Source organism: Dermacentor silvarum, chromosome 4 (assembly GCF_013339745.2).
Source record: "Dermacentor silvarum isolate Dsil-2018 chromosome 4, BIME_Dsil_1.4, whole genome shotgun sequence".
Lineage (NCBI taxonomy): Eukaryota > Metazoa > Arthropoda > Arachnida > Ixodida > Ixodidae > Dermacentor > Dermacentor silvarum.
Genome location: NC_051157.2, coordinates 133,928,932 through 133,955,755, shown reverse-complemented (window position 1 = coordinate 133,955,755; position 26,824 = coordinate 133,928,932). Strand labels below are relative to the sequence as shown.

General features: G+C 48.6%; 1 protein-coding gene across 1 annotated transcript in view; it reads right to left on the bottom strand.

Moving 5' to 3' along the window:
- The window catches only part of LOC119448913 (MAM and LDL-receptor class A domain-containing protein 1-like), an 85,141-nt gene extending 58,846 nt beyond the window's left edge, over positions 1-26,295 (bottom strand). Inside the window, exons 1-7 of the mRNA XM_049666101.1 lie at positions 26,170-26,295; positions 22,642-22,773; positions 21,391-21,536; positions 18,872-18,956; positions 10,432-10,551; positions 9,078-9,233; positions 2,718-2,806 (exon numbers count right to left, since the gene is read on the bottom strand). Coding sequence (XP_049522058.1) covers positions 2,718-2,806; positions 9,078-9,233; positions 10,432-10,551; positions 18,872-18,956; positions 21,391-21,536; positions 22,642-22,717 — 672 coding nt within the window. The 5' untranslated portion in view covers positions 22,718-22,773; positions 26,170-26,295. The remainder of the gene's footprint in view (positions 1-2,717; positions 2,807-9,077; positions 9,234-10,431; positions 10,552-18,871; positions 18,957-21,390; positions 21,537-22,641; positions 22,774-26,169) is intronic.
- Positions 26,296-26,824: the final 529 nt, after the last annotated feature.

Sequence of the window (26,824 nt, the reverse complement as noted above, 5' to 3'; positions counted from 1 at the left end):
CGTGTTCACGACTACGCTCCTTCCAAAAATTTACACCAGCAGAAAAGTAGAATACACTTCATTACTGCTATATTGGTTATGTGTATGGTTGAGCTCTGTGCCACTAGGTGGCTGCACCGTCTAGGCCGTTCACGTCTGTGCCTCCTTTCATCCCGTAAAACTCCCGGCATTGTCAGCTGGCGCTTGCGTTTACCCGAATACCGTACACGCGAATCACTACTGTTTGTATAGTAATTCTTCGACTTGAAGTGACGGCCGCAAACGCGTAGATGCCGGTGCCGATCGGATGCATGTTTGCCTTGCAGAGGGACACGATGCCGAAGCTTGAAATGTCGCCGATCGCTACGTTTGCAGCCCACAACGCGAGGGTGAACCATGGTGCTCGCGAAAAGTGAGATTGAGGCCAACACAAACCTAACAGCTCGCGTCAACATGGAGCACGTTGTACCACAAGCAGATTACACTTGCTGTGTGCCGGAAGTGCTTTCAAGACTTCAGTGATACACGGTCCTTGTGCATTCTCTTTCTGTTACTTTTTTTAAAAACAAATTAACTGACATTTCAACTATTACGAACAACATTGTTCACGATGATGTTGGAAACATTACCGATGACGCACCCTGGACAGCCAAGCGGATAGCTAGCCCTACTGACGTGATATGGTGAAATGGCGTCAAATGGTCAGGGGCGGCTTAAGTTTATCCGAGTGGCGTGCTGCGAGCGGTAGCGATGTGCCTTTTTAAAACCTTGTAATCAATTACAAGCTTTACGCAGAAGAATTAGATCCATCAATTATGATCAGAAGGACCTACCCTAATGACTCAGTACATTTGTACAAAATCTTCAAAATCGTGTCAGGGTCCATTTAAGAAATGCATGAACAAAACACCGTGCAATCCAGCAGCTCTTTCTTGGAGTCTCTCAACGTGCCTGGATAGTTGCGAAACGCTGGTGAACGTTACTGAAGTCATAGGAAGCAGCACTCCTACGGAAGCCACGACTGGTCCGTCAGATGAGGTGACTTGAGCGCACGGAATCAGAAAGAACGTGGTTGAAATTGCTACAGACACGCTGCGATCCAATTAATTTCAAGGAGTTCATGCGAAAAGACTCAATTCAGTATTCGTCGACCACTGACTTTGTTGAGCGCTTTGAAGATGTTTACGGTGGTCCTGTAATTGTCATGGAGCAACTAATTAGTCCTTCAAATTTGCAGAATAATCAATATCATGAAGAAAGAAAAGGGAGTCGAAACCGATCGAAGAAAGAAAATGAGATACCTCTTGAAGCAAAAGCAGACACGGTTAAATCAGGTTAAGCCCCCGCAACCGCTAGTGAAGAAGCGCCAAAGAGCCTTCAAACTTGTGCCTGCGAGCATGAGAGGGACAATACGCCAATGAAGAATCGAGTTCGGATCATCCAAGCAAAGAAGCCGTGCTCAAGGCGTCGAGAAGATTTTAACCAAGAACAAAAAAAAAAACATCCGGATATATACGAGAAAGGATCCTACATGCGCATGGGAAAAGAACGTGTATATTCAACGGGCACGAGAGGACACTTATAACAAGAAGAGAAATCACCAACCAAAGGCAAGCAAGACCTGGCAGGAATATTACAGTGCTGTGACAATGGACCGAGAATCGATGGGGCATCGGCATACCGCAGCGCCTAAATGGGTCAGTTCATTTCATCAGAGAAATCATTGTAATAAAACGCCATAAGCAGTTGAAACACCGCTGGAAGAGAAAGAGTTTTTACCAACATCCGGACAACTTCAAGATGGGAAGTTTGGCTGCACTAGGACTCTATCCATTGTTAGAGGAGGGGGAAGGGGGCAGTGCCCGAGCGCACTGATGCCAGCGATTGCGTAAGCGTCACTGATTCATCATCCCAGGGCGGTGACCACGGTGGGCTTAACATTAAATGCCTCATGGAACTACATGCCTGTTGCTGGTGAACGAGACAATGCCATCGCTCACCTATTTCTACAAGAACCTGGAACAGCAGAGAGAGAAACAACTTCGATTGAGTCCTTGACGGGGTTAAAGGCGGCCAGAGGGGCGGGAGACAGCCCCTCTGGCCCCATCCCTTAGACGGCGGCCATTTCTCGTAGTCTAGAGGCGTCCTGAGTGGAGAAACGGGGGCACAATAGAATAGTGCACTGAAATCAACTTCTGCGTATGCATCACTGAATCATAAAACTGGAGTGGTGGGTCGGCAGGGCTTAGCGGTAAGTGCCTCACGCATCTAGATGCCTCTGGCTGAAGAACTAGACAGCACCCTCGTTCAGCTACTTCTACAAGGATGACCTGAAGCGGCAAAGAAATGGGGGCGTGTCCAGTAACAGGGAAACAGATGTAATGGAACATTAGAGACGAACACCGACCATCACGAGAAATACTCTGCTACAAACGCTCGCTGAATGACGTCAACGTGAATTATTTCCTGAAGCGCCGAGCATTCGACTGGACGGTAGCCCATCCGACAAAGCTTGCAAGTGCAGACACTGCGCAAGTTTGTATTTCGGTGTCTTTGCCTTGGCGCAGCTAAGAAGATGTCAACAATAGGAGAATTGGTTATCAAAATATGACAAACGCATCATCATCATTAAGACCAATGTTCGAATAAAGAGTACCATATCGGCAGTCATGGCATATTCAACATAGTAACTCTAGAAGCTGTGGCGTCCATCTCGGTTCCTTACAATATCCACTTACCGTGCAGGGCTTTGTGTGATCCAAAGTTGGACCAACAATGGTGGCAGTGTTCTTTCCGAAAAAGGTCGGGCGGAGTATAATAAACTGTCCTATAAAGGAATACAGATCGCATGAACAGAGTGGAACGACATTCAATGCAAGTTTACACATACACATAAAGTAACAAATAAAACATGTCTCCATTAAAATTTGTTTTTCACCACGTGATGCATGCAAGCGTTAGCTAGAAGGCACCTCGTTCAACTTTATTCTCCCTGGAAGCACCAACTTGGACACAGTCTGATACCAGAAGGTGTACCTTCGTTAACGCGGAAGTCAAATTTATTGTTTGAATCCATCTATTAATACCTCTAGCTGTAGTGAAGAAGAGGAAGAAGTGCTCTTGCGTCTGTCGCTGTGCGCCCCATCAGCGTTCGTAGACTGCCTCGATTGCGTGAGACGTCATTGTCTAATAAATCGTCATATCACATTTGGTGGAAGGTGCTGCAATCCCCGACCTCACCGTGGAACTTCGCAGCCGAACTTTGCCGACTGCTTAAGCCGCTACCATGCTCGAGCCTACCGACAATCCGCCTGCAGCTTCCGCCGCTCCCATTATTTGCGGCGCTGTCCAGCGGCAGCGGGACCCTCCTGTCGTTAGCGGAGCCGGTGAGACTGATGTGGAAGATTGGCTCTCTACCTATGAGCGCGTCAGTGATCACAAGTGGGATGACCCGACGAAGTTACGCTCCGTCATCTTCTATCTTGCTGACGTTGCGAACCTCTGGTTCCACAATCATGAGCGGGAACTGCAAACCTGGTCCGCTTTCAAGACAGCATTCACGGAAGTCTTCGGCCGTCCAGCCTTGCGAAAGCTCCGTGTTTAACAGCGTCTACGCCAGCGCGCTCAACAGCCCGGCGAGACGTACACCAGCTACATAGTGGATGTCGTGGATATTTGCGCCCGCGTCGATTCTACCATGAGTGAAGAGGACAAGGTGAAGCACATCCTCAAGGGCATCGAGGATGACGCATTTCAAATGCTTCTCGCGCGAAACCCTTCATCTGTCGCAGCTGTCTTCAGTCTTTGCCAGAGTTTCGATGAGCTGCGTCGCCAAAGGGTCCTTGCGCGCAGCGCTGTTGCACCCGGCCACTCTCTCTCGGGCCTCACGCTTCCCTCCAACTCCTCGCCGGAATCCTGACTCTCCGTTAAGATTAAGTATTTTATTCCTGAGGAGGTGGCGCTCCAACTGTCTATGCTGCCTCTCAGCGATCGACCCCTACAGCCTGACACATCTCTGGCTGCTCCCATAAGGACAGCCATTCGCGACGAACTTGCCGACTCGCTACCTTTAGCTCAACCCTGTCCTCCCGTGGCGGCACCTCTGACCTATGCCGCAGTCGCAGCGCGACCTGCGCCGCCGACATTCGCGTTTCCTGCGACAGTGCGACCTCAAGCAGTGCCAACTACCGCGTTGCCTCCTATTCCGCCTCGAATCCAAGTTCAGAACCCTTGGCGCACTCGCGACAACCGACCGATATGTTTCGCTTGCGGTTTCGCCGGCCATGTCGCGCGCTTCTGCCATCATCGCATGCCATTTGCTAACCCTGCTGTCTCAACGCCTGGGTATGGATATTCGCACGATGCAATCGGCCACTCCATGCATCCCGACCCGGAGCATTCGCCGTCTTCTCGACGCCCTTTCGGCAACCATCGTTCTCCGTCACCGCGTCGTCGCTCGCTTTCCCCCTTACGTCGTCACGAGTCACCTAACGAGGAAATCTAGTTGCTGCAGTTCTGCAGGCACGAACTGCCAGCTTCGCGACTTCTACAAGGCCTGCACAGTCGCCACGCAATTTACTGGACGTTTTGGTCGAAGGAATCGCCACAATTGCGCTTATTGATACTGGGGCTGCAGTTTCTGTTATGGACGAAAAGCTTTGTCGTAAGCTCCGCAAGGTCACCACGCCATTGTCTGGTTTGCTACTGCGTACCGCGAGTGCGCAGCATATAGCACCGCTTGCTCAATGTACCGCAAGAGTGCTCATTGCCGGCGTTGTTTATGTTGTTGAATTTTTCGTGCTTCCTTCATGTTCACATGACATCATTCTCGGCTGGGACTTCTTGTCTCACCATCGTGCCATCATCGACTGTGCTCGGGCGGAATGTGGCGCTTTTCTCGCTTTCCGAAGCCCCGCTGCCTGACCCTTCTGCAAGTAAAGCCGCCAAGCTCACCGTTGTCTCCGATACGAACATACAACCCGAAATGTCGGTTCTTGTGCCCGTATCTTGCTCCGCCGCGCCAGACGCTGCGGTGCTTTTTACACCATCGCCTATTTTTCTACGTCGCAAGGCTCTACCTCTCCCGTTTGCTGTCATCAACACTGTATCTGGATTATCCACTATGCTTGTGTGTAACCCGCTTCAATTCCCTGTGACCTTACTGCGTGGAGAATCACCTGGTCGTGTTCAGCCCCTTGACCCGCTTCACATTCTGGATACTTACGACGACACGGCCTGTTATGAGCTCGACGCCCTCACTTCTCCATTGCTGTGCGCATCATGATCATGATCATTGTCGTCGTCGTCGACGTCAGACGTACTTGAATCTGCCTTGGACGCCGATCTGCCACCTCCGTATACCACCAGCAAGTCCTCGCGCTTCTTCAGAATTTTCGTTCGTCGTTTGATTGTGACCAACCATCCCTGGGACGTACGGCGACCGTCACTCACAGCATCCGCACTGGTTCCCATCCACCAGTTACGCCAGCGACCATACCGCGTGTCGGCAGCCGAGTGACACATAATTACCGAGCAAGTCGACGATATGCTGCATCGTGGCGTCATTCGGCCTTCCCAGAGTCCGTGGGCGTCTCCTGTAGTATTAGTACGCAAGAAGGACGGCTCAATACGCTTCTGTGCGGATTACCGTCAGCTCAATTAGATAACCTGTAAAGATGTCTATCCGCTGCCTCGGATAGATGACGCCCTCGACTCCCTACAAGGCGCGGAGTATTTCTCATCTTTGGATCTTCGGTCCGGCTATGGGCAAGTGCCGATGGCTGAAGACGACTGTGAGAAGACCGCTTTCGTCACGCCCGACGGCTTGTATGAATTTACCATAATGCCATTCGGGCTCTGCAACGCGCCCGCTACTTTCGAGCATATGATGGACACTATCCTTCGTAACTACAAGTGGAAAACATGTCTATGCTAGAGCACTGCACGGGCTCAGGCTTACCCGAAAGCCCGGGCGCGGCTCGGCCCGTGTGCCGGGCCGGGCCGGGTAGAACAGTTTCTTCACGGGCTCGGGCCGGGCTCGCCGGGCTCGGGCACGGCGTGTGCTTTTTGAACCGGGCCCGAGCCGGGCTCGGGTTTTTTGACGCGGGCCCGGGCCGGGCTCGGGCTTTCTGGTGGTGTGCATGTGATGTGCAGCGAGTTATTCTCGGGCGTCTCAACTCTGAAAAACATTCGGTCTCGGGCCGGGTTCGGGCTGGTTTCGAGTCGGGCTCGGGCCGCGCTCGGGCCTAAGGTAAAGGGGTGGCGGGTCGGGCCGGGCGGGTAACGTAGATTATTTCCGGGCCCGGGCCGGGCCCGGGTCTCGCCTTAAAAGTTTTGATCGGGCTCGGGCGGGCAGCCCAACGTAAAAACGGGCCCAGGCCGGGCCCGGGCTGAAAAAATCGGCCCGTGCAGTGCTCTAGTCTAAGCTACCTTGATGATATTGTCGTGTTTTCGCCCAATTTCCCGATGCACCGGGTTCGCTTGCGTGAGAATCCTGACGTGTCTCACCTCTGCCGGCCTCCAACTCAACATCAAAAAGTGCCGTTTTGCTGCCCGCAAGTTAACAATATTGGGACACATCGTTTTGAAGGATGGTGTACTTCCTGACCCAGCCAAGCTTCGCGCAGTTGCAGAGTTTCCGATGCCTACTACTCTTAAGGCACTCCGCAGCTTTATAGGGCTCTGCTCTTACTTTCGGCGTTCTGTGCGCAATTTTGCCACTATCATCGCACCACTGACCAATTTGCTTACGGCTAGCTGCGGCATTTCCGCGTTGTCAACTTCGTGTGACGAAGCCTTCAAGCAACTACGTCGTCTACTTACTTCGCCGCCAAACATGATACTTAGTAGCGCAAACCTCAAAATAATAGACAACAGTGAAAGACGAGAGGAAAGGAAAGACGAGCGTTACATGTATATTCGCCGCCGATTCTTCGACACTACGATGCCACAGCGCCCACAGAGCTACACACGGACGCCAGTGGCATCGGACTTGGTGCAGTCCTATAGCGCAACGGAAAGACGGCTATGACGAGTACCTCGTCGCATATGCGAGCCGCACTTTAAAGAAGGCAGAACCCAACTACTCTGTAACAGAGAAAGAGTGCTTGGCCATAATTTGGGCTCTCGTCAAATTTCGTTCATAGCTATATGGTCGCCCTTTTGACATTGTTACCGACCACCACGCCCTTTCTTGGCTGTCCTCGTTGAAAGATCCGTCAGGTCGTCTCGGCCGCTAGGCACTTCGCTTACAAGAATATGACATCCGCGTTGTCTACCGATCGGGCAGAAAACACTCTGACGCCGATGCGCTTTCCAGATCACCGATACCTTCCGATGTGGCTTCAGTGTCAACGCCCTTCGCCTCCATGTCGACCATCAACGTCGCTGATATGCCGGCCGAGCAGCATAAGGATCCCCTGCTTTCGACTATGCTGAATTTCCTCCACGATCCATCCGTCACACCCTCTTCTCGAACACTTCCTCGCCAAGCCGCTCACTTTGCTGCCCGCGACAATGTCCTTTACCACAGAAATTATTTGCCTGATGGTCGCAAATGGCTGCTTGTGATACCACGACACATGCGTACTGACATATGCGCTTATTTCCATTCCGCCGCTCATAATGGTCACGCCGGCGTTCTGAAGACGTACACTCGGCTGAGGCAGCGTTTCTACTGGCAGCGGCATGTATCACTTCGTGCGCCAGTACGTGCACGCTTGCATGGCGTGCCAAAAGCGTAAAATTCAACAGCGCCCTCCTGGCGAGTTACAGCCGCTCCCCTGCCCGGCCCGGCCATTCGACCGCGTCGGCATAGACCTATACGGGCCACTTCCCTGTAGTTTCTCGGGTAACCGATGGATAATTGTAGGTGTCGACCACTTGACGCGCTACGCCGAGACTGCCGCACTTCCGGCGGCTTCTGCGCGTGACGTTGCCTTCTTCATGTTGCGGAACTTCGTTCTTCGACATGGAGCACCACGCGAACTGCTCAGCGACCGGGGGCGTGTGTTCCTGTCCGAAGTAATACAAGCCCTTCTCGCTGCCTGCAGCATCGTTCACCGCAAGTCTACCACCTACCACCCGCAAATGAACGGCTTGACAGAGAGGTTCAACCGCACACTCGGTGACATGTTGACTATGTACGTTGCCTCGGACCACAGCAACTGGGACACTGTTTTGCCGTTCGTAATGTATGCCTATAATACGACCATGCAAGCTACCACTGGCTTTTCGCCATTCTTTCTGTTATATGGCCGCGAGCCCTCATGTACAATGGACACACTGCTCCCATACCGACCCGACGATTCTGAATGCACGCCAGTGTCTGAAACCGCCAAATACGCAGAGAACTGTAGGCAGCTCGCCCGTACCCTTGCGACCGCCGCCCAAGGTCGCCAAAAGCTGCGGCATGACAATAACGTGCCTACACTACATTTTCCGACTGGTTCCCTTGTTTGGTTGTGGATCCCACCTCACAGCTCTGGCCTTTCAACCAAACTTCTTGCAGGCTATGATGGCCCCTACCGCGTCATCGACCGTACCTCGGCTGTCAACTACGTTGCCGAGCCTGTGACGCCATCACACGACCTTAGACATCGCGGACGTGACACGGTTCATGTCAGCCGACTTAAGCCGTACTATGACCCCCTGATCCTGCATACGCCGTAGGTCACCAGGATGGCTCATCTTTTCTCCTGGGGGCCATTGTAGTGAAGAAGAGGAAGAAGTGCTCTTGCGTCTGTCGCTGTGCGCACCATCAGCGTTCGTGGACTGCCTGGATTGCGTGAGACGCCATTGTCTAATAAATCATCATATCCCACCTCTATTATATGTTATTGTTGTTGTTCTAGCAGAAAAGGCCTTCGATCCGCAAAACAAAACCACAAGAACTTTAGCCTCCCAGAGTGATATCATTGTTGTCCTTACGCCAAAAGGGAACATAAGGACATAAGAACCAGTCATTCGATTCTTAATCAAACTAACACTTACTAAAACCAACAAATGTGATTTGCACAAGTTTGCATTTCGTTTCATTAAACATTTTGTTCAGCCCCCACGACTTAGCTGGGGAAAATGCTTGATTGTAAGCTTCGTACCGTTTGGCGTGCCAGTAGTGTGATCGCGAGTTGGCCCAGTCAATAGAGATGACGAAGGGCGGCTTAATTCCCATGGACTATCATAACTGTGCAGTGGTGGCAGGGGCGTCCAGTCACAGAAAGAAGAGTCGAAGCTGCAGCCAAGACGATAATCCCCTGAAAGTGGAAGCCTATAGTTGGTGTTTCATGGAAGATGACGTAAACAGTCACGAACGTGAAAAAACATTGCAAAAACAAAAAGGACGTAACACAGTCAATATGTCTACATGACATATATATTCGATAGCTTTCTCTAGAGGCATATAATAAATATGTTCATAACATTGTTGCTGAAACGTCCACTAATGGCCTCGGGCAAGATAACAAGACCAAATCGTTATTTTCAATAAAATCATTTAATAAACCACCTTGCTTTCCCGTACCATACTTCTGTCAATTCTTGTTTGGTTCATCACAATTTTTGTTCACGCCTGGTTGAATCCTCAGTTCACGCGTTTACACTTGTGTAAAACATTTATGCTCACTCTCATATGTTGTGGGGAAAAAATTGTAGAGCCCACTGAAAGAGACTGCGTGCTCCGTTAAAGCAAAGCCTTGTTGTAATTGTCTTCTGCTGCCTCCGTGCGGAAATATTTCAGATAATAAGCACGTGAAAAGGCGCGTAGATCTGGACAGTGAATGCAAATGGCAGCTGAATTGTGTTTTCATCACACGTGCCCTTCAACCACGTTCCTGACAATAAATGAAACGACACACAACTTTGCTTCCCCCACTGACTGGTGCTCTTGGTTGCGAGAGGGCGCTTAAGCTGTGCTTCTACCTTCACGCAAACATACGCTACAGCACAGAGCACGCAACAGTGCAAGGAAATACGCTAGGTGATGGAAAAAAACGTTCTTTTATACAAAAGTTGCGCTAAGTATTTGTGCGCAAGTACACAAACATCGAAATTATCATACTAGTCAGGTGTAAAGGAGAGCAAAGACAAACATAAGAAGACAATGCACCGTGCATGCCAGTTATGATCGTATAATTCTGAACGATTGTTCATACTCCTTGCTGCAAACAGTATTGCTTATTTTGAGGCACTTCCGAACAATTCGACCAGTGTACCGACGATGCCTATTTATTATTCCTTGCAGTTGGCTCCATGGTGTAGGAGGAAACTATTCTGCTTGTATGAATGAGAAAGAAAACTCCGACATGACTCTTGCAGTATCGATTCGTTTAGGCACCGCTAGCTGCATACCCGCCCAGCTTTCTGTAGTCAGCGATACGAACCCAAAAAGCTCTCGTGTGCCTACAAGCACACACATGAAAATAATATAATGTGCACAAAACTATAGCAGCTCACCACAGCCTTCCTCGTCACTGTTGTCACCGCAGTCGTCAGCATAGTTGCAGCGATTATTGCGTTCCACGCAGACACCGTTGGCACAGCGAAACTGGGAGGTGGTGCACTTACTTCTCTTGGCTGCGTATGACAAAGCAAAAGTTATAACATGTAACGAAAAACCATGTGTAACGCAAAATGTGCAGTTCCGAACAACACCGCCAACGTTGCCAATTTGGTGGCCTAAAAACAGCATATTCGTGCAGTTGAGCAAGCATGGTAGTATTTACGCGGACACCTTTGCCTTAGCCTAAATCACAGCTTTCTTTACCAATATGCATACTGGTAGGTAATGTAATCTTCAGTTCAATACACACTGGTGTAGAAAATGAACGTTTTTTGCAAAATGGAAGAAAACATCCCAATATGTATATCATGTTCTTCGCTACAAAGCGATTCAATAGTCGTCAAAAAGACAAATTGACTTTCTGGTATTAAACGAGTTTTGGGTCAACAATCTGATGTGAGGAATAAAAACACTATAAAAATTGGGAATCGAAGTTATGCGAAGCACTCTGCAGGTAGCTGGCAATGGCATCATCCCTGTGGCGACACTCTTCGATCGGCTCTTTCACTGGCTCGATGAATTCGAGCAGGCGCTCATTGTTGTACTCGGACTCACTGAGGGTCAGGAAGAACATAGGCTTTCCCAGCTGCTCGGTGATTTCGAAGACGTTTCCCTTCCTCTGCACCCAGTAGCACCCCCAGTAATACGCCGTCCTCGAGCTGCTCAAGTAAACCTCTGAGGAACGCATTGTCCCAGTTCACGCACTTCTCTATGACGCTGCGGTCGTGCAAGAGCTTCTTTGTGAGCGTCTTGAGCCGGTTGGCGTCACGACGAGGGAAAATTAATTTTGAATCGGTGTTCGTACGGAGGCAACTATCACGTGTTCGACAGCTGACATAACCGGATTTTCTTCCCTGACTCGGTCCAGATAATACGCGAGAATCAGAGGCGAAAGTCGGATGATGGAGCTCGCCGGCAACGCTAACATTAGCATGTACTTAGCGGCTCAAGATGGTAGGCATCGCTAGAACCGCAGTGTATGAGGCTAGATGGATATAGTCAAAGTGCTTGAAGTTAGGAAAGATTTAATCGCATTAATACGTGTATAAAGGGCTGGGGCATTCATCGTCTACAGAAATGCGATCATTCTCATTTTAAAGCGCAGCTCTTAGGCGCCAATTCCTGTGGCGAGCGTCGGGTAGCTGAGCGAACGAGCAATGCGAAAGATGAAAGAGAGAGAATTTCTTGCTACATTAGAGGTGAAATGGTTGGGTAATGTGCAGCGTATACATACAGTAGCTGTCTCTCAGTAGGGGACATCTCTACCGCGCTGCACTAAGGATTGGGGAGAGAAAGATGAGAAAAATGCACCACCAGCAGCAGCAGGGATGCCGTTGACACGCGAAGGGGTGGACTCAGAGGCGGCCGGGGTCGTCAGCGAAAGTTAGGAGGGCGCGTAGGACCCCCCACCCCCCCCCCCCCCCTGCGTGAAGCGCTGCAGCCCAACGGGTACAGTATGCGTTACGCGGAGTGCAATGGGGGATGAAAGACGCGAGGAGGAAAGCAGAGAAGGCATGGTGAAAGCGTGAGAAGAAAAGCGTTGCGCAGCGACGATGGCTTCGAGATGTCGCCAGAGTAGCACGCGTGGTCTGGGAGGTCTGTCTGCGGCGGCTGCTGTGAATCGCACCCACGCGTCACCCACGCACTTGCTCTCGCGATCTCCAGATTAGCGGGGCATACACGCCCCACTTCGCTCCGTTTCCAACATGCTGCGCGAGAGAGATTGTCCGTGCCAGCCAATATATATGGCCAAATGAAAACACGTATAGAGCTGCGCTCAAAGGAGTTCTGCGTGTCTACAATGAAATAATGATATCCTGGAGTCAGCGCGCGACGAGGGACATTGTCTCGGCACGGGTAAGACATATCGCTCCGGTGGTCGCGACTACATATCGCTTAAGTATTCCTTGTGGTTAATTTGTGCTTTTTATCGAAGCGTTATAAAGCATCTTTTCTTATACACTTTCTCACCCCGAAGCCTTTCAAGACTATATGCCTGCTTAGCCTGATTAAAGTGTCCCTCAAAAGGCCCTGTCGGCAATTTTGTTAATGTACTAGAAGTTGTAAAGCACTATCGAAGCAGCCACTGCTTCCACAATTTCGCAAATAATTTCATAGTAGCAGAGGTGGAAGTAAATGAGAGGCCGTGTGAGGAGGTGGGCATCCCTCTAAGAGCAAATGCTCGCAGGCGGCATTCTTCTCTGTTCTCCCTTACTGCAACCGACGAGGCACCCCCTTCTCTTTAGTCACGTGCTCATCACCCCTCTCCCATATTTCTTTCTCTATCTTCTTTTCTTGCATCATGATGCATTTACCGCGCCTGTCCTGGACGTTCTACGCTTCATGGGAAAAACTGCCCTTAACGCTGCTTCACGGTCATTTATCCGCTGTAGGCGACAGCCTCGTCACGCGAAAGCGCATTACGGTGACATTACGTCACTCACGACCGAAGTGCCTCCTTCAAGGAGAATAGCGCTCCAGATTTTCTTGCGAATTTGAAGCTGCTTTTGCAGCGTGCTTAGATGTAACACTTTGTAGACACGATCATCACTGCGTCGTATATTTTCCGTTATTGTCCATTTGCAACCCCCAAACGTAGTAAGAAGGGACCCTTAAAATAACGTCCCTATGCATACCTAAAAGGCTGAAGATATTGTTACGGGGAGATATACAGAAAAGGTAGTTTATTTACACTATGTGCAAGGAGACGAAAAGTGGGCCAGCAACAACAAAAATGGCGGATGATTTACATCACTTCTCCCTCCTCTTGTCTGCTCTGCGCTTCAGTATTTTCTTTTATATCCGGCGGACAATTGGCTCATAACAATTTTATAGCCCCAAATGTGCTATTTCTCACACAATGGCCTTTTTTGCATCACCTCGTGTCTTCTATATTGGTAGAAGTCACGAATGCCCCGGGTGAAATAATCCGCTTGACAGAGCCAAATGCAACAAACCACGGGGCAGAGGAGTTCTGTGTGTCTACAATGAAATAATGATATCCTGGAGTCAGCGCGCGACGAGGGACATTGTTTCGGCACGGGTAAGACATTTCGCTCTGGTGGGCTAAGATGACGATTAGATTAAAGTGACCCAGCAATTCGTCGTGCCGTTTGCTTGTCATGCTGTGCGCATCTCGAAAGTTCATAAAGCAGGAAGAGGGACAGTATGACTAGTATGACTCGGAAGGAAGATCGTAATTTTCTCCCCATGTAACGGGTGATTTTAGCGGCCAGTTGTAAAAAATTGACCAGCCCTTCCCCTGTCGAGAAAATAGGGGTAAGTGAAGCTTGTCGTGTGTGTATCTGACCTTCGTCAGGGTAACGTAAAGTTCACGACAGGTCACGGTAATAAAACATAAACGTTTATTAAATGTACACATTGAGGGAAGGAAACGTGCAAAGCAACAGAAGGAAAAGTTGCCCGAAAGGAAAACAAAAGTAGAAGGAAAGTGAACGAAAAGTAGTAGGAAAGGGAAGGGAAAGTAGTAGGTCAAGTACACACACGACCTTTGCTGCAGCTGAAAGTTTGACAGGGGAAGGGCTGGTGATTTTCTTTTTTTCGCTCTTTCTTTCTCTCTTGCTCTCTCTCTCTTTCTATCTTCCCATTTCTCTTTCTTTCTTTGTCTCTTTCTTTCTCTCTCTCTCTCTTTCTATCTTCCCATTTCTCTTTCTTTCTTTGTCTCTTTCTTTCTCTCTCTCTCTCTTTCTATCTTCCCATCTGTGTTTCTTTCTTTCTCTCTTTGTCTCTTTCTTTTTCTCTCTCTTGCTCTCTTTCTTTTTTGTCCCAGGTATGTGCCATTTAGCTTGGACCCTTTCTGCACTATCATCAGGATCGGCCCTCCCTACAGGGGTATGTGCCATTGAGCTTGGACCCTATCTGCACAATCGCCAGGATCGGCCCATTTTGCAGCGTGACACCGCCACCACCACCGACACTTGTGAGTCTATAAAGGTTCGCTTAAAAGAACGCCCAACCGCGTGCAATAAGTCACGGGTGCCTTTCTATTGCGTCAGGCTGCTTCCTAAAGGGGGGGGGGGAGGGGTAACCTACATCCACGGAGAATAAAAATGTCGCAGACGCGCCCGCAAGGCGAAGCATCAATGGCGATAGCAAATAAGTATAGAGTTATTCGGAGTAGGAATAGTAGTTTTATCGGCTGCATCAACGTGGACACATTCGCTTACTAACTGAATGAACAAGCGTGGTGTCAGCGCGCACAAGCAAACATGAATAGATCACACTGAATGACCGCAGACAACGACTGTCAAAACGCTGGCAGCAAGCGCAGGCGCCGCAGCGGCAGAAGGTTCGCGCGGTCTATCGCTTCAACGGAAACTGAGCGGCGAATGCACAGCGCATACAAAGGTCAGAGCCGTGTGGAGATAAGAGACGGTGCGGGCGACCGCCACCGCTGGGCAAAATGCAGAGGAGTTCTGCAGAGGAGAAGTTGTTGGCAGAGGAGAAGCTGCCCCCCCCCCCCTCCCTCCCGCGCTGCCTTCCCGCTTTGTTGCTTTCGCGTGGGATATTGAGCGGCCAGTTCCCCTTGCGCCAGGTTGCAAGATAAACATTTGGTGAAGCATCACATAGTCGCCCCGCCTCCCTCCCTCCCTCCCATATCCCCACGGCCTTTCGCGCGACGGTCGTGTTTGCTTTCCGCCGTGCACTTTCACTCGCGCATACGGGGCGCGGCGACGATTTTATCGCCCTTGGACTTCATACGGAACCTCACGGCGACGGCGGCGCCGACGGCAGAAATCCGGTTGAAGTGTCCATATAATTGCTATCGCAATAAAATAAAATTGCCTACATCACACTGTTTATGACGAAGCTGTTCGCCTCTAGTTGGTTGGGATGTGTCTCGGCATCGTCCACACGGAGAAGAAAAAAAACCTTCAGTGATTGAAGCAAAGGCGCCTACAATATTTCATATCACGCAAACAACAAATAGCACAGCATAAAGAACAGGAACAAAACAAGCATCCAAACAGCATCATTGATAATAAGGTGTTCCTGCTAACAATGAGAAGCACGTAGCGCTCCCTGCTTACGTTTCCCGGTAAAGATTACTGTTGCGCAAGCTGCCACGACGACGACCGCTTGCGACGTGGGGAGGGACGTCACCAGCCTTTTATGTATAATAGAGCCAGCCTAGTAACTGGTTTTATTGTTGTTGCTGCACCGCTATGAGTAGACAACGCATACTTAGGACTCCTGAAGGGCAGCAAAGAGAAAAGAAACGACAATACGGCCTATGGTGGCGTGTTGCCAAAATTGATCAACTTCGTTTGCAAGAGGTTCCGCGCAACCAAAAAAAGGAAGGTGTGCAGACACGGACACAAGAGAGTGCACAACGCAAACGCTCACTATGAACTCAGTTGATAGTCGGCGTTTATGTTGTCCAGTTCTATTCTCTTGTGTCCTTGTCTGCACGCCTTCCCTTTTAGATGCGAAGCATCTTATGCTCGGGGCTATGTCCCTCCCTGAATCCGCCGTGCGGCATCCACACCCGCACTGCGCATGCTCCTCCCCCTCCTCTCCTTGTCTCATCTCCTCTCCTCTCGGCATTCCTCTCCTCTCCGACGCTCCTCTCCTCTGCGCATGCGCATCCTCCTCCCCCTCCTCTCCTTGTTAATCTCCTCTCCTCTCGGCATTCCTCCCCTCCTCTCCGACGCTCCTCTCCTCTCCGGATTGCGCAACGAATGGCAACACCTGCGGCTCCGCGCGCAATAATGCGAAGCAGCTTAGGTTAGAGGCGCGACGGTAGGCACCCCAGAGGCACCGGCAACAGTCTTTTTTTTTTTTTGCGATAAAGATTTGCCGTGAAGGCATAATTCTTGACATGTATATGTGTATTATATGTGTGCTGTGAGCCCTGTGTTGTGTATAAATTGAAGCAGTGTTTTGTGGAATCTGTTATCGTGTATCCAGCGGTCATAGCTGGTTGTCACACTGTAGCGGAGGCCGGCTTGTAGTAGGAGACGCGAGCGTTCCGATTGTAAACCAGTACATGTCCATATTAGATAGTATGCATCTGCTTCCATCACAGGGACGGAGCAGTATGGCAACAGTCATCAACGCCGCGCGCATTCGGTGCGAACGCGGGCAAAACGCGGACGGCGTCGACAACAGTTTTGCGCGTTGCTGGTGCTGCTACATGTCCAAGTTTATACAACTGATAACACTACCTTGAGTCGACCCCATGGCTGCTTCGCATACTACTCAGGGTTCCCCTACGGGAAGATGGTGTAATTTTTTTAGCATTACGAATCATTACCAACTAGCCGAGCTTTCTGTCGTTCTCCGCGCAAGCGCCAAGCCAGGCTGGACCAGACTGTTATTGCTCAAGAGGATTTAATGTTGGCGACTTTAATGAGACTTTCAGGCGATTTTAATGTTGACATTGCGAAACCCGACAAGAAGGACTGGTTCTTGTTGTTTGTCAGGGACAACTTTGAACTCGCAAGCAACAAAGACCTCAATCAACCAACCACACGATACAGATCGTGTTTGGATTTTGTCTTGGCCACAAACGTAGTGAAAGTGGTCGCGGAACCCATCACGGTGTACCACAGCGACCAAAGTGATTTGGAACTACCATTCCTCCAAAGCAAACAGTCACAGTTTCGCCCAAAAGGCCAAGCATCGATTGCGATGGCAAATTAGCGGACAGCTATACAAAGTAAGGATAGAAGTCTTATCGGCCGTATAAACTTGTAAACATAGGCACACAAACAAAATTACCAAGAATGGTGTTACGCGCGCACAAGCAAACATGAACGCATCGCACTCGAAGACCGCGGAAACTAGTTGTCCCAACGCTGGACTGTGTCAGCCCGCCAGCACCATCAACGCGATCGTCGCCGCGAACACAGGGAGGGCAGAATCGGCCCCCGCCGCGGATGGCTTCAAGATACAGCCGCGCGGGCAGGCGCTCGCGGTGGCGAACGTGCCGAACGCCCCCCCCCCCCCCCCCCCCCCCCCCCGGAGCCTTCTGGCCCGGCGGGAGCGCGCGGCCGCAGTAAATCGCGGCCCCTCCACCTCCCTACCCTCAATCCGGAGCGTTGTGTGCGACCGGAAGACTGCGCACTTCCTTCCCGCTTCCAGCCTTGTGCGCGCGAGCCGCGATTGTCGGCTCACAGTCGCATGCTTTCACTCGCACATAGAGCGTACGGCGCGAGGCGAAGATTTTATTGCCCGTGCACTTTATACGGAACCTCACGGCGAAGACTACGGCAGAAATGCGCTTGGAGTGTCCATATAATTGCTATCGCACTAATAAAGCATTGCATACACCCCTCAGCAGTTGTAGTGGTGGTTTTCAACAGCTTCACTGGACTAGAGTGCACTTCCGCGGGGTGGAGATGGCGAGTCAATATTTTTATACGCAGGACAAATCACTTGACAGCCCCTCAGGGGGTCAACAATCTGGTGATTTCATCCGATGGCGCCACCGTGGGAAAATAATGTCGACAGGTCGCTGGAATAGCAAGGCGCCATTTCTCATGCGGGCGTCGTTTTAGCACCTGCGCACGCGGAAATCGGGTCACCGCCAGTTTATCTCGGGATTCAAAAGAGCGCCTCGCCTCACGATGCCGCGTGTGTTTCCGCCAATGACAGTGGAGATATCGGTGCCACTCGGTACCACCGAATGCCATCGATTGCATCGGCCGTGGAGGGTAACGTCGTATTGCGGACATGTCCCGAAAATAGGTGTTATTACATTGCCCGCGCGCACACGCAACGCCGTTCGCATCGTGCAGACGCCCTGTTTTCGGTGGCGGCGCGGGTGTTTGCCGCGGCGTCGCGTCTTCATTTCGCGAAAAACGCGCCGGACGGTTTGAGCTTGAATGTCGCTGATGGTGAAACAAATAATAGCCATAAAAAGAAGGTGTGTGTCGCGATTACACTCTCTATTTTGGTTTTCAGGCGGTAACACATGCTTGTTTGACTTTATTTTTTGCTTTCGAAGTGGAAACGTGGATCTATGTTTACCAACGAAAACTTCACTCTAACTTCTTGCCAGGCTTCAACAGAGCACAGTGGGAACCGCCAAAGAGCAGCCTTGCAAAGTGACGTCGAGACATCCTTGATTGTCGCAACGTTTCCTGGTCTAAGACAGTTTGCTATGAAGCAATTCAAAAAGACTTCAATTCACTTCACTCTTTCCGGTTGATGTGCACTATAGGAAATTGGGACGCAATAATTAACGTTTCTGCGTAATATTGTCTTGTAATTTCAACAAATATCATGCTGCAGGTCGATAGCAAATCTGTGGTTGATGATGAACTACTTGTGAAATATGCTCGATTGCCACATGTAATTTCAACTCACTTGGCAAAGCACATCCACTGTATTCTATGGCACCCAGCGCAAATATGGCTCTTCCCTGCGTTGACTGTTTTGATGAGAAGTGAAACTGCAAAAGAAGAAAGACGGGTTGTAAGCCTAGAAGTAAACTACAATAATAATCAGAACTTAAACAAGTGACTTAGTGCCTGGTGGTATTTGTGATTTTTTTAAGTCATGGAGACAAAGGGACATGGTTCCATTGTCTGGTACCATGGCTGCTATCATTGACATTGTACCAGCCTTTTACATTTCCTGTAACTTCTTGCAGTTTCCAAGTTAAGGTACAGTTAACACAAACAAGTGGAATTATGTGCAGGTGTACATTAGTGTTGCTGAGTTGCTGTTGGTGTTAAATATTAAAGGCACCACGTTTGCTAAATTGTAACATTAAGAAACAACTCAGCCATCGTAATTTAATCTCGCGCACACATCGGCTCGTTTGTTTAGAGTCCACTGTGTCTCACTTGTGAGTAGAGTCATGGATGTCCAGATACCTTGTGCCAACCTGCTATATATTGTGCGTTACTGAAGCAACATATCTTTCCATGTTATCTCATAGACGTTGCGGAGTGCACATTGAGGAAAGTAATTTTAGCAAACCCACATACACACATGTCATGAATAGCTTTTACAACACTGCGCGTAACTTATTTTGACACGAGACAACGAGTTGACGCAACAACCCCATCGACATAACTGTTGAATATACAAAATTATACCCGAATACGTATAAAAAACTACCAAACAAATAACGTAACGAGCAATGTGAATACCTACATCTTTTTCCCCCTGGTAATTTCCATTTTGGGGCAAATTACGAAATAGCTTCAGAGCCGTACGATAAGTGTCCACATAGAGTGGAGAAAAGAAAATCAAGGCCAAGTGTGGCATGATTTAACCATATGTGTCTTCTTATAGGAGAAAATGTACATAGATAAAAGTTCAAGTGTGAATAAATTAATTTATATCATTTACTAAAGCTTGGAACACATATATTACTAGCATTCAGCTTTATTCAACAGTGTTTCAATCACATTATTTCTCATGTAGACGCACAGGGGCGCTTTTGTGACGGATGTACTAACCTGTACATTTCGCTTGCAGGGTATCGGTGGACCCTCCAGGGAGAAATGATTGGTTAAGCAGAACGCAGCGAGCACTGTATAACACTAAACTAACTGCAGGAAAGGTACACCATGTTGATCTGGAAGTGGCAACGTCTAAGCCTATGACGAAGACAAATCCCCTTGTGGAAACGCTGTTTCAAACAGCTTGATCCAGGCACATCTCTTCTCCACTGTTGACCATTTCAAGTCTTCATTTTCATGTGAACCGGTACCTGTTTTTTTTTTTCATATTCAGACAGGTGTTTTTTTATAAATAAAAACTTATGTAAACGTTTATATACCGGGTACCTGACGTAACTAGAACCAAACATTAAAATAGAGTGGTACAGTTTAGAAAATGCAACCAACAGTATATAGATTGCAGTAGTCTCGAGTTACCGGGACTGTTTTTAAAGTTCGGTAAGTTGCCTAATTAGGTACGCTTACTTATTTTTATTTACTGCTTACAGCTTAAGTCGTACATAAAAATCTGGGCAAGGGTGCTCAAAATCACATCATAAAGTTATTTCAATGATGCTATCTTTTACGCGGCTTTTTTGTATATTGAGGAGTGTAAGCAAAACTCGCGAAATATAAACGATGATGTCGCTGCGTGCTTCAGAAGTCGTAGAATAGAGTGGAGAAAAGAAAATCAACGCCGAGTGTGGCATATAGGTTGCAGCACTCGCAATCTTATTTCAAAGGGACACATGGTATACGCAGTGAAGACAGAAGCATACGAGGTGTCCTGTCATGCTCTACATTGTGTAGCATTCAAGTTTCCGGCTCGCAGAGTCTACTGCTAGTACTTGCCGGCATAGTGACGGGCGTTCGTGTTCCGTAGCTTCGCAATAAACACCGCATCAATTTCAGACAGGATTCTTTGTACTGCAGTATTGAAAGAGTTGTGTGCACTGAAAGCACCGAATTTTCAAATAATTAAGTCAAGCAGACTGATGCCAAGGGAAAAGGTCTGCGATCGAATGTAGTAAAGATACATATTGGCTTTCTCTTCAGCACAAGAGGCGTGCTACGTTGAAATGAGTAAAATAATTACTTCAATATATTTTCACATTTCAGCTTGAGTGTCCATGGTAATTAGACTCTGGCATTTGGGCAATTGTCTACTGTACGAGCGGGGAAATATAGTATTTTCGTGGTGCACTCTGCCAAGTGCGTCCACCAACTATGGTCTAAGTCGGTTTTAAACCTGTCACCAAATGATGAAAATTAGTTTTTTCTTCTTTCGGTCACGGCTTATAGTTAGACTATGAGGCTTTGCCAAGCGCACACGTGATGGCCATTTCTATGAAAAGGACAACTTACCAAAAAAGTGACCAATGAATAAATGTGGCTATGAATAATCAAACCCTGAGCGGTTCTTGCGCAACTTACGCTGACTTCTGTCGCATAGCGCCCGACTTCAACGTCCGCTTCGTTCCAGACGCCCTCCTTTGGCATTCCTTCAAAGGAACGGAGAGTCCACACAGGCACAGCGTAACCACCCACCGTCATGTGCAGGTCAACGTTAATATTGTCTCCTGCAGACGGAGTCAACAAAACAAAAATAAACATCCAGAACTAGAAAATAAAACTTAGTTAAAATAGCAAGGAATAGTTAACAAAATCAGATTTCAACTGTAGTTTATCCACCAGGATTAAAAAAATAAAATAACAGCCACCGCTCTTGATACATACAACGGAAAGTACGTTTCGAGCCTGCGTCCTAAAAATACCGCAAGACATTACAATTCGCCGCGCTAAAATTCCACAATGTTTTTTTTTGCTTTTTCAGCCAGTCGAAATTGACGCAATGCCCAGCACTCCCTCCACATCCTCATGCAAGTTGACACAACAAAGAGGACCTCGTAGCTTAGGATGGAGCTCTAAGCAATGCCTGCGTAATTTGCCGCTCGAAAAAAAAACTTTCTGGGTGTGGTCCTACTAACGCGAAGCACGAGAATAAAGACATCAGGGTAGCTTGCTCTTTGCCTAGTTGGTCGATACTTGAAGAAGCCATTGTAACGCAACTAAAGACCACCATAACATGTTCCTTTTGTTCCTTTGTCATTGTGCTACAATGGCTGCATCAAGTATAAACACACTTGCATCCTACATGACAGTTGGGCGATCTAGTGTAATTTCAGTTTATTGAGCAAAGCAGCACCGTGACAGACACTTTAGGACGTTTGTAATGAGCGGTGCATTACATGGCGCGATGCGACTTTCCGGCGTCCAGGTACTCTAGTACAGGCATGGGCATGAACGGGAATGTGTAGTTCATCCGTGCTTGCACAGTCAGCGAAACCGCTTTTTGTTTCACTAAAATGCTCGATTTCTTGCACTATGAGGAACACACTTATTAGTACGGTTAGTCTTTAGCTCCGTGGCTGCAATCGACCGCTCACTTTGGCAAATGTGCATATTTAGCCTGTTTTATAATGTCCAACTCTTTTCTGCCCACGATATCACGATTATTCAGGACCATGCTTTTAAACTGTCTCAAGTTTTTACGCTCTCAGGACACAACGTATTGCGCTAACCTGTACATGCATTTTCACTCCGTTGCTGCACGCATATAGCTGTTAATTTTATTGTGAAAAGCGTACCGCGTCAAATAGCGACGCATTGCGTACACTTGCTTACCATTTCCAGCATAGTTGAACCAGAACTTCAACGTGCACAGTTTGTTGGTGTTTCTGATTTTCGGGGATTCAATCATGGCATGGCTTGATTTCGACGAGCTTGTGCCGTTTGCGTAGAATAGCAAATAATTTCCTGAAAGTGGAAAGGAAGGACATGGTAAAGCTGATTGTTTGTGCCTTATGGCCCTCAAAAAATTATACCTTATATTACCTTGCAAAAAAGAACAGAGTAAGAGAAAATTAGGCTCAGAGTGCAACGGAAATTTTGTGTGCCGCGGGCTTAACGAGGGATTTTCTAAAGTTTTCTACTACGGCGGCAATAGCAGTGTGCTGCCGTCTTCGGTGGCGCCGAGTTGAAGTGAATAAAAAACGCTTAACCTTGCACTCGGCCGCGCAACGCTTGAAACAGCGAAGCTGGGCGATCGTAGCCCAGCATTTTTCGGAAGTGCGCGCGAACTTTTCATCTTATTACTCATGATGATGATAATTTCTGTTCGTGCATCTCGGACTTACGGCCGTCACTGCACGTTACATAGCACGCTTGCAACACCAACACCGCGTTTCAAATGCCGACAACGCGTTCCAAGAGACCCGCTCCGTGAATGCGTCTCTCTCTCGGTCTCATAGCGCGCAAAACCTCTTCACCTCGCAGTGCACGAGCGTACGAACGCGCCAGCTGTGCACGAAGATGACGACACTCGAACGCAATCATATATATATATGGTTCGCATAAATGCATACTCTGCAACATGGCTGTATAGCCTGATGTATGTAAGTTATGCATAATGCGTTGTGTGTTCATTTGTTGTACTGTGTTGAAGCCGGGCAATAAAGAAAAAAAGTATAGCCTAGTGGTTACGACGCTCTCGTTGGGACCGGGGGTAGGCGGGTTCAAATCCCGCCTCGGCAAGAAAGTTTATTTCATCCTTTTCCTTGGTAGTCTCCCTCCTTGCTAAACACCACAAATTAAGGCTAGCTTAAACGGCTTCGCTGTTAAAAAAATATAATTTAAGCCAGTTCCACGCTTGTGAAATTTGATGAAACAGCGGAGCTCGCCAAGCGCGGGTGTATAGCGTAGTGGATGATGCTCGCCTTCAGACCGTAAGTACCCGGGTTCAAATCCCACCTCTTTCTTTATCTCTCTCTCTATCCCTACTTAATTCGATCCCTCTCTCTTTCTTTCCCTCAATCTGTGTTTTTCTTTCTCTCTCCTTCTTTTTCTCTGTCGCTCTCAATTTGTCTTTGTCGCGCCCATAGCAACTAGTGTTACAATCGTCGGTGCAACGCATTCAACGGTTCTAATAAATGCACGTTCTGCAAGCGTAGGTGTATAGCCTAGTGTTTATGACGCTCACCTTCGGACCGTGGATACCCGGGTTCGAATGCCGCCTCGTCAAGAAAGTTCACTTTGTTTTATTTATTTCTATCGCTCTCTGTCCGTCTCTCTTGCTTTCTCTCTCTGCACCTCCTCTCCACATTTCACTCTCTCTCCACTTCTCTCGAAACTGCGAACACCATCGCTCCGTAGGGAGCAACCTCGATCTTAAACTGCTAGGTTTTTTAAACAGCACCGCCGGTAAAAAAAAAGAAAAAAACTCGTGTTCTAAAATACCGTTGGGCGTTTCCACAAAGAACGACAACGTGTAAAAATAAATTGGGTACCTTCTTTGTTTCTCATGTAAATAATATTTGCATCATCGTGACGAGTCATTCAATCTGAAGGAAATATTGTATGAATCAAAACACAAATATCAACACATAGATGCGCAAATACTGAAGTGGGAAGGAGAAGCCTTTTATGGAAAGCAGGAAAAGCATGAATGTGAGCTGAACGCGTTCGCAATATTTTCCACTCTCGGCGGCGCACGCTGAATATTTCTGCGAAGCAGGGTTCATCCGTATTCACAAAAATCGCCTTTCGCAAATGCATTGCGCGAGTGGCCATTGTCTGAGTGATCGTTTGGTTATCATGTCGATAATTATAACGAGCGCCAGGCAGTCAGTTAGGAAACTATCTTACGTAACACCAGTGTTTGTATTCGTTGGAAAGTAGGGAAGAAAATCAATAAATTTTGTCGATTGCAACTACTTACTTGTAATGTCTCCTTTCAGATGGATCGCTTTCGGCGTCACACTACCCTAGCCGCCGGTATAGTTTGTGAGAATTCATTATGTTAGCACACAAATTCAGGCAGCATATACTCGCGCTTGACCAATGCCTTCATTAGTTTCTTGGCTCCTTCATTGAATAATTGATTGAGGTTACACTGACTGGTTGTTATTTGGCTCATCGGGGGATTAGGTCGCAACGGCAACTGATATAAGTGGATGCTACAATAAGGAGGTCAGAGTTCGCGTCTTTTTTTTTAAATTGCAATAAACAATCCAGAAACTCGAGGCCCGTGTGCGCCATCGTGCTGTCCTGGTATTAACGGCGCATGCGCGGACCACGGGTCGATATTCAGAAAGCCTCCAGAAACGCGCAGTACGTTTCACTGCAAAAAAGGGGCGACACCAAGTAGCCGCATCGTCGAACTCCGCCCAACCGAATCTGCCGCTGCCATGCAGGGCTGCGATCTGCCTTTTGCTTTTGGCATGAGCGTCACGCGCACACACGCGCACACACGCGCACCCACACCAGCCATCCTGCTGAGGAGCGTTGTGCGTAGCCCACACCATGGTGCATATGCACGGCTCCGAACGGCACGCATAGCAAACGTCAAGGATGGTCTATCTATTCCTTTCATTGGGCGCTGTCCAATGCCGGTGGTTTTCTGCCGGTCACATCTCGAGCGCACATATAGTTGCAAGGTCAGTATAGCGCCACAACCGGCGTCCATCGTCGCGCCAGCGCCACGACACCCCTGGTTTTGCCCCTTCGTCGCACAATCAGTTGTCTCACGTGCTGCGTCGTGTCGTTTCGTATACATGTATTGCTATAGATAGCCCATTGAGGAAAGATCGAACGCGACCCTAAGCCTTGCAATCGCTTTAATTATTTTGGCAAAACTGCCAATTTTTGAACAAATGGTCTTCATGGCGGACTTCACATGGGATTGGCATGTGTCCAATCTGGCTACCCTGTAATCACTTAAAGAAAAACACGTGGTTGGTTAACAGACCTTGTCTTTAGCGTTGACCCTTGGTTGAGATCGTGGGTTCGAATCCCGGCCGCGGCGGCCGCATTTCGATGGAGGCGAAATGCAAGAACGGCCGTGTGCTTGCGTTGTAGTGCACGTTAAAGAACCCCTGGTGGTCAAGATTAATCCGGAGCCCTCCACTACGGCGTGCCTCATAATCAGAACTGGTTTTGGCACGTAAAACCCCAGAAAGAAGAAGAAGATCCTTGTTTTTTTTTTATACGTGCTCCAATACCACAGTATATGAAGAGCTTCAGATTCAGCCCCAACGCGAATGGGGTCACTGATCCCGCACAATGTTAACCCAACCTTGTTTTTAGCACCAGAATGATATTACTGGCTTTGGCGCTGTCCTCTTTTTCACTTCGCTTTAAATTGCACTGACTCACCATCGCGTTCGCCCTTGATTCCAATGGGCGGCGACCGTGGGACCTAAAGCTATGGGGACTAACTGCCACGAAGCCGAGCCTTGGTTGCGCACGTCGTCCAGGTTCCAGCCACACGCGTCTTTTCTGAAGTCGCAATGGCCGCATTTCTTCTCGTCCGCCTTGTCCTTGCAGTCGGGTACGAAGTCGCACACGCGGTCCACCGGCACTTTCTTCCCGTCGTTGCAAGTGAAGTCTGGTATCGACAAGTTGCCTGCACAACAGACGTTCAGTATGGTATGGTGCTAAAAGCAGTGCCTAAAGTGATGATGACATAAGAAAAAGAGATCGCACACGACGAAGCACCGACTAAAGAACTTTGAGGGTTTATGGCAAAGAGAGCAATGATAAATAGCAAGAAGTACCCAACACATTACTGCATGACGCATACCTGGCGTGAGAAAACATCAGCGGAGTCTGGATCGCTGATACTTTTATGCACTGTGAAGATAACTAATTCCTTCTTTGTCTTTTTTTTTAATAGCATACTCTTCGACGATCAGGCGAGTATACGGGCTGCTGATGCTCCGAGTTGAGAATGGGCTCGTGCAGTCGGTCGTTGAAGAGTAAGTATAATTGCCTATACTGATTTCAAACCTCCCAGTGATGCCGAAGCAGA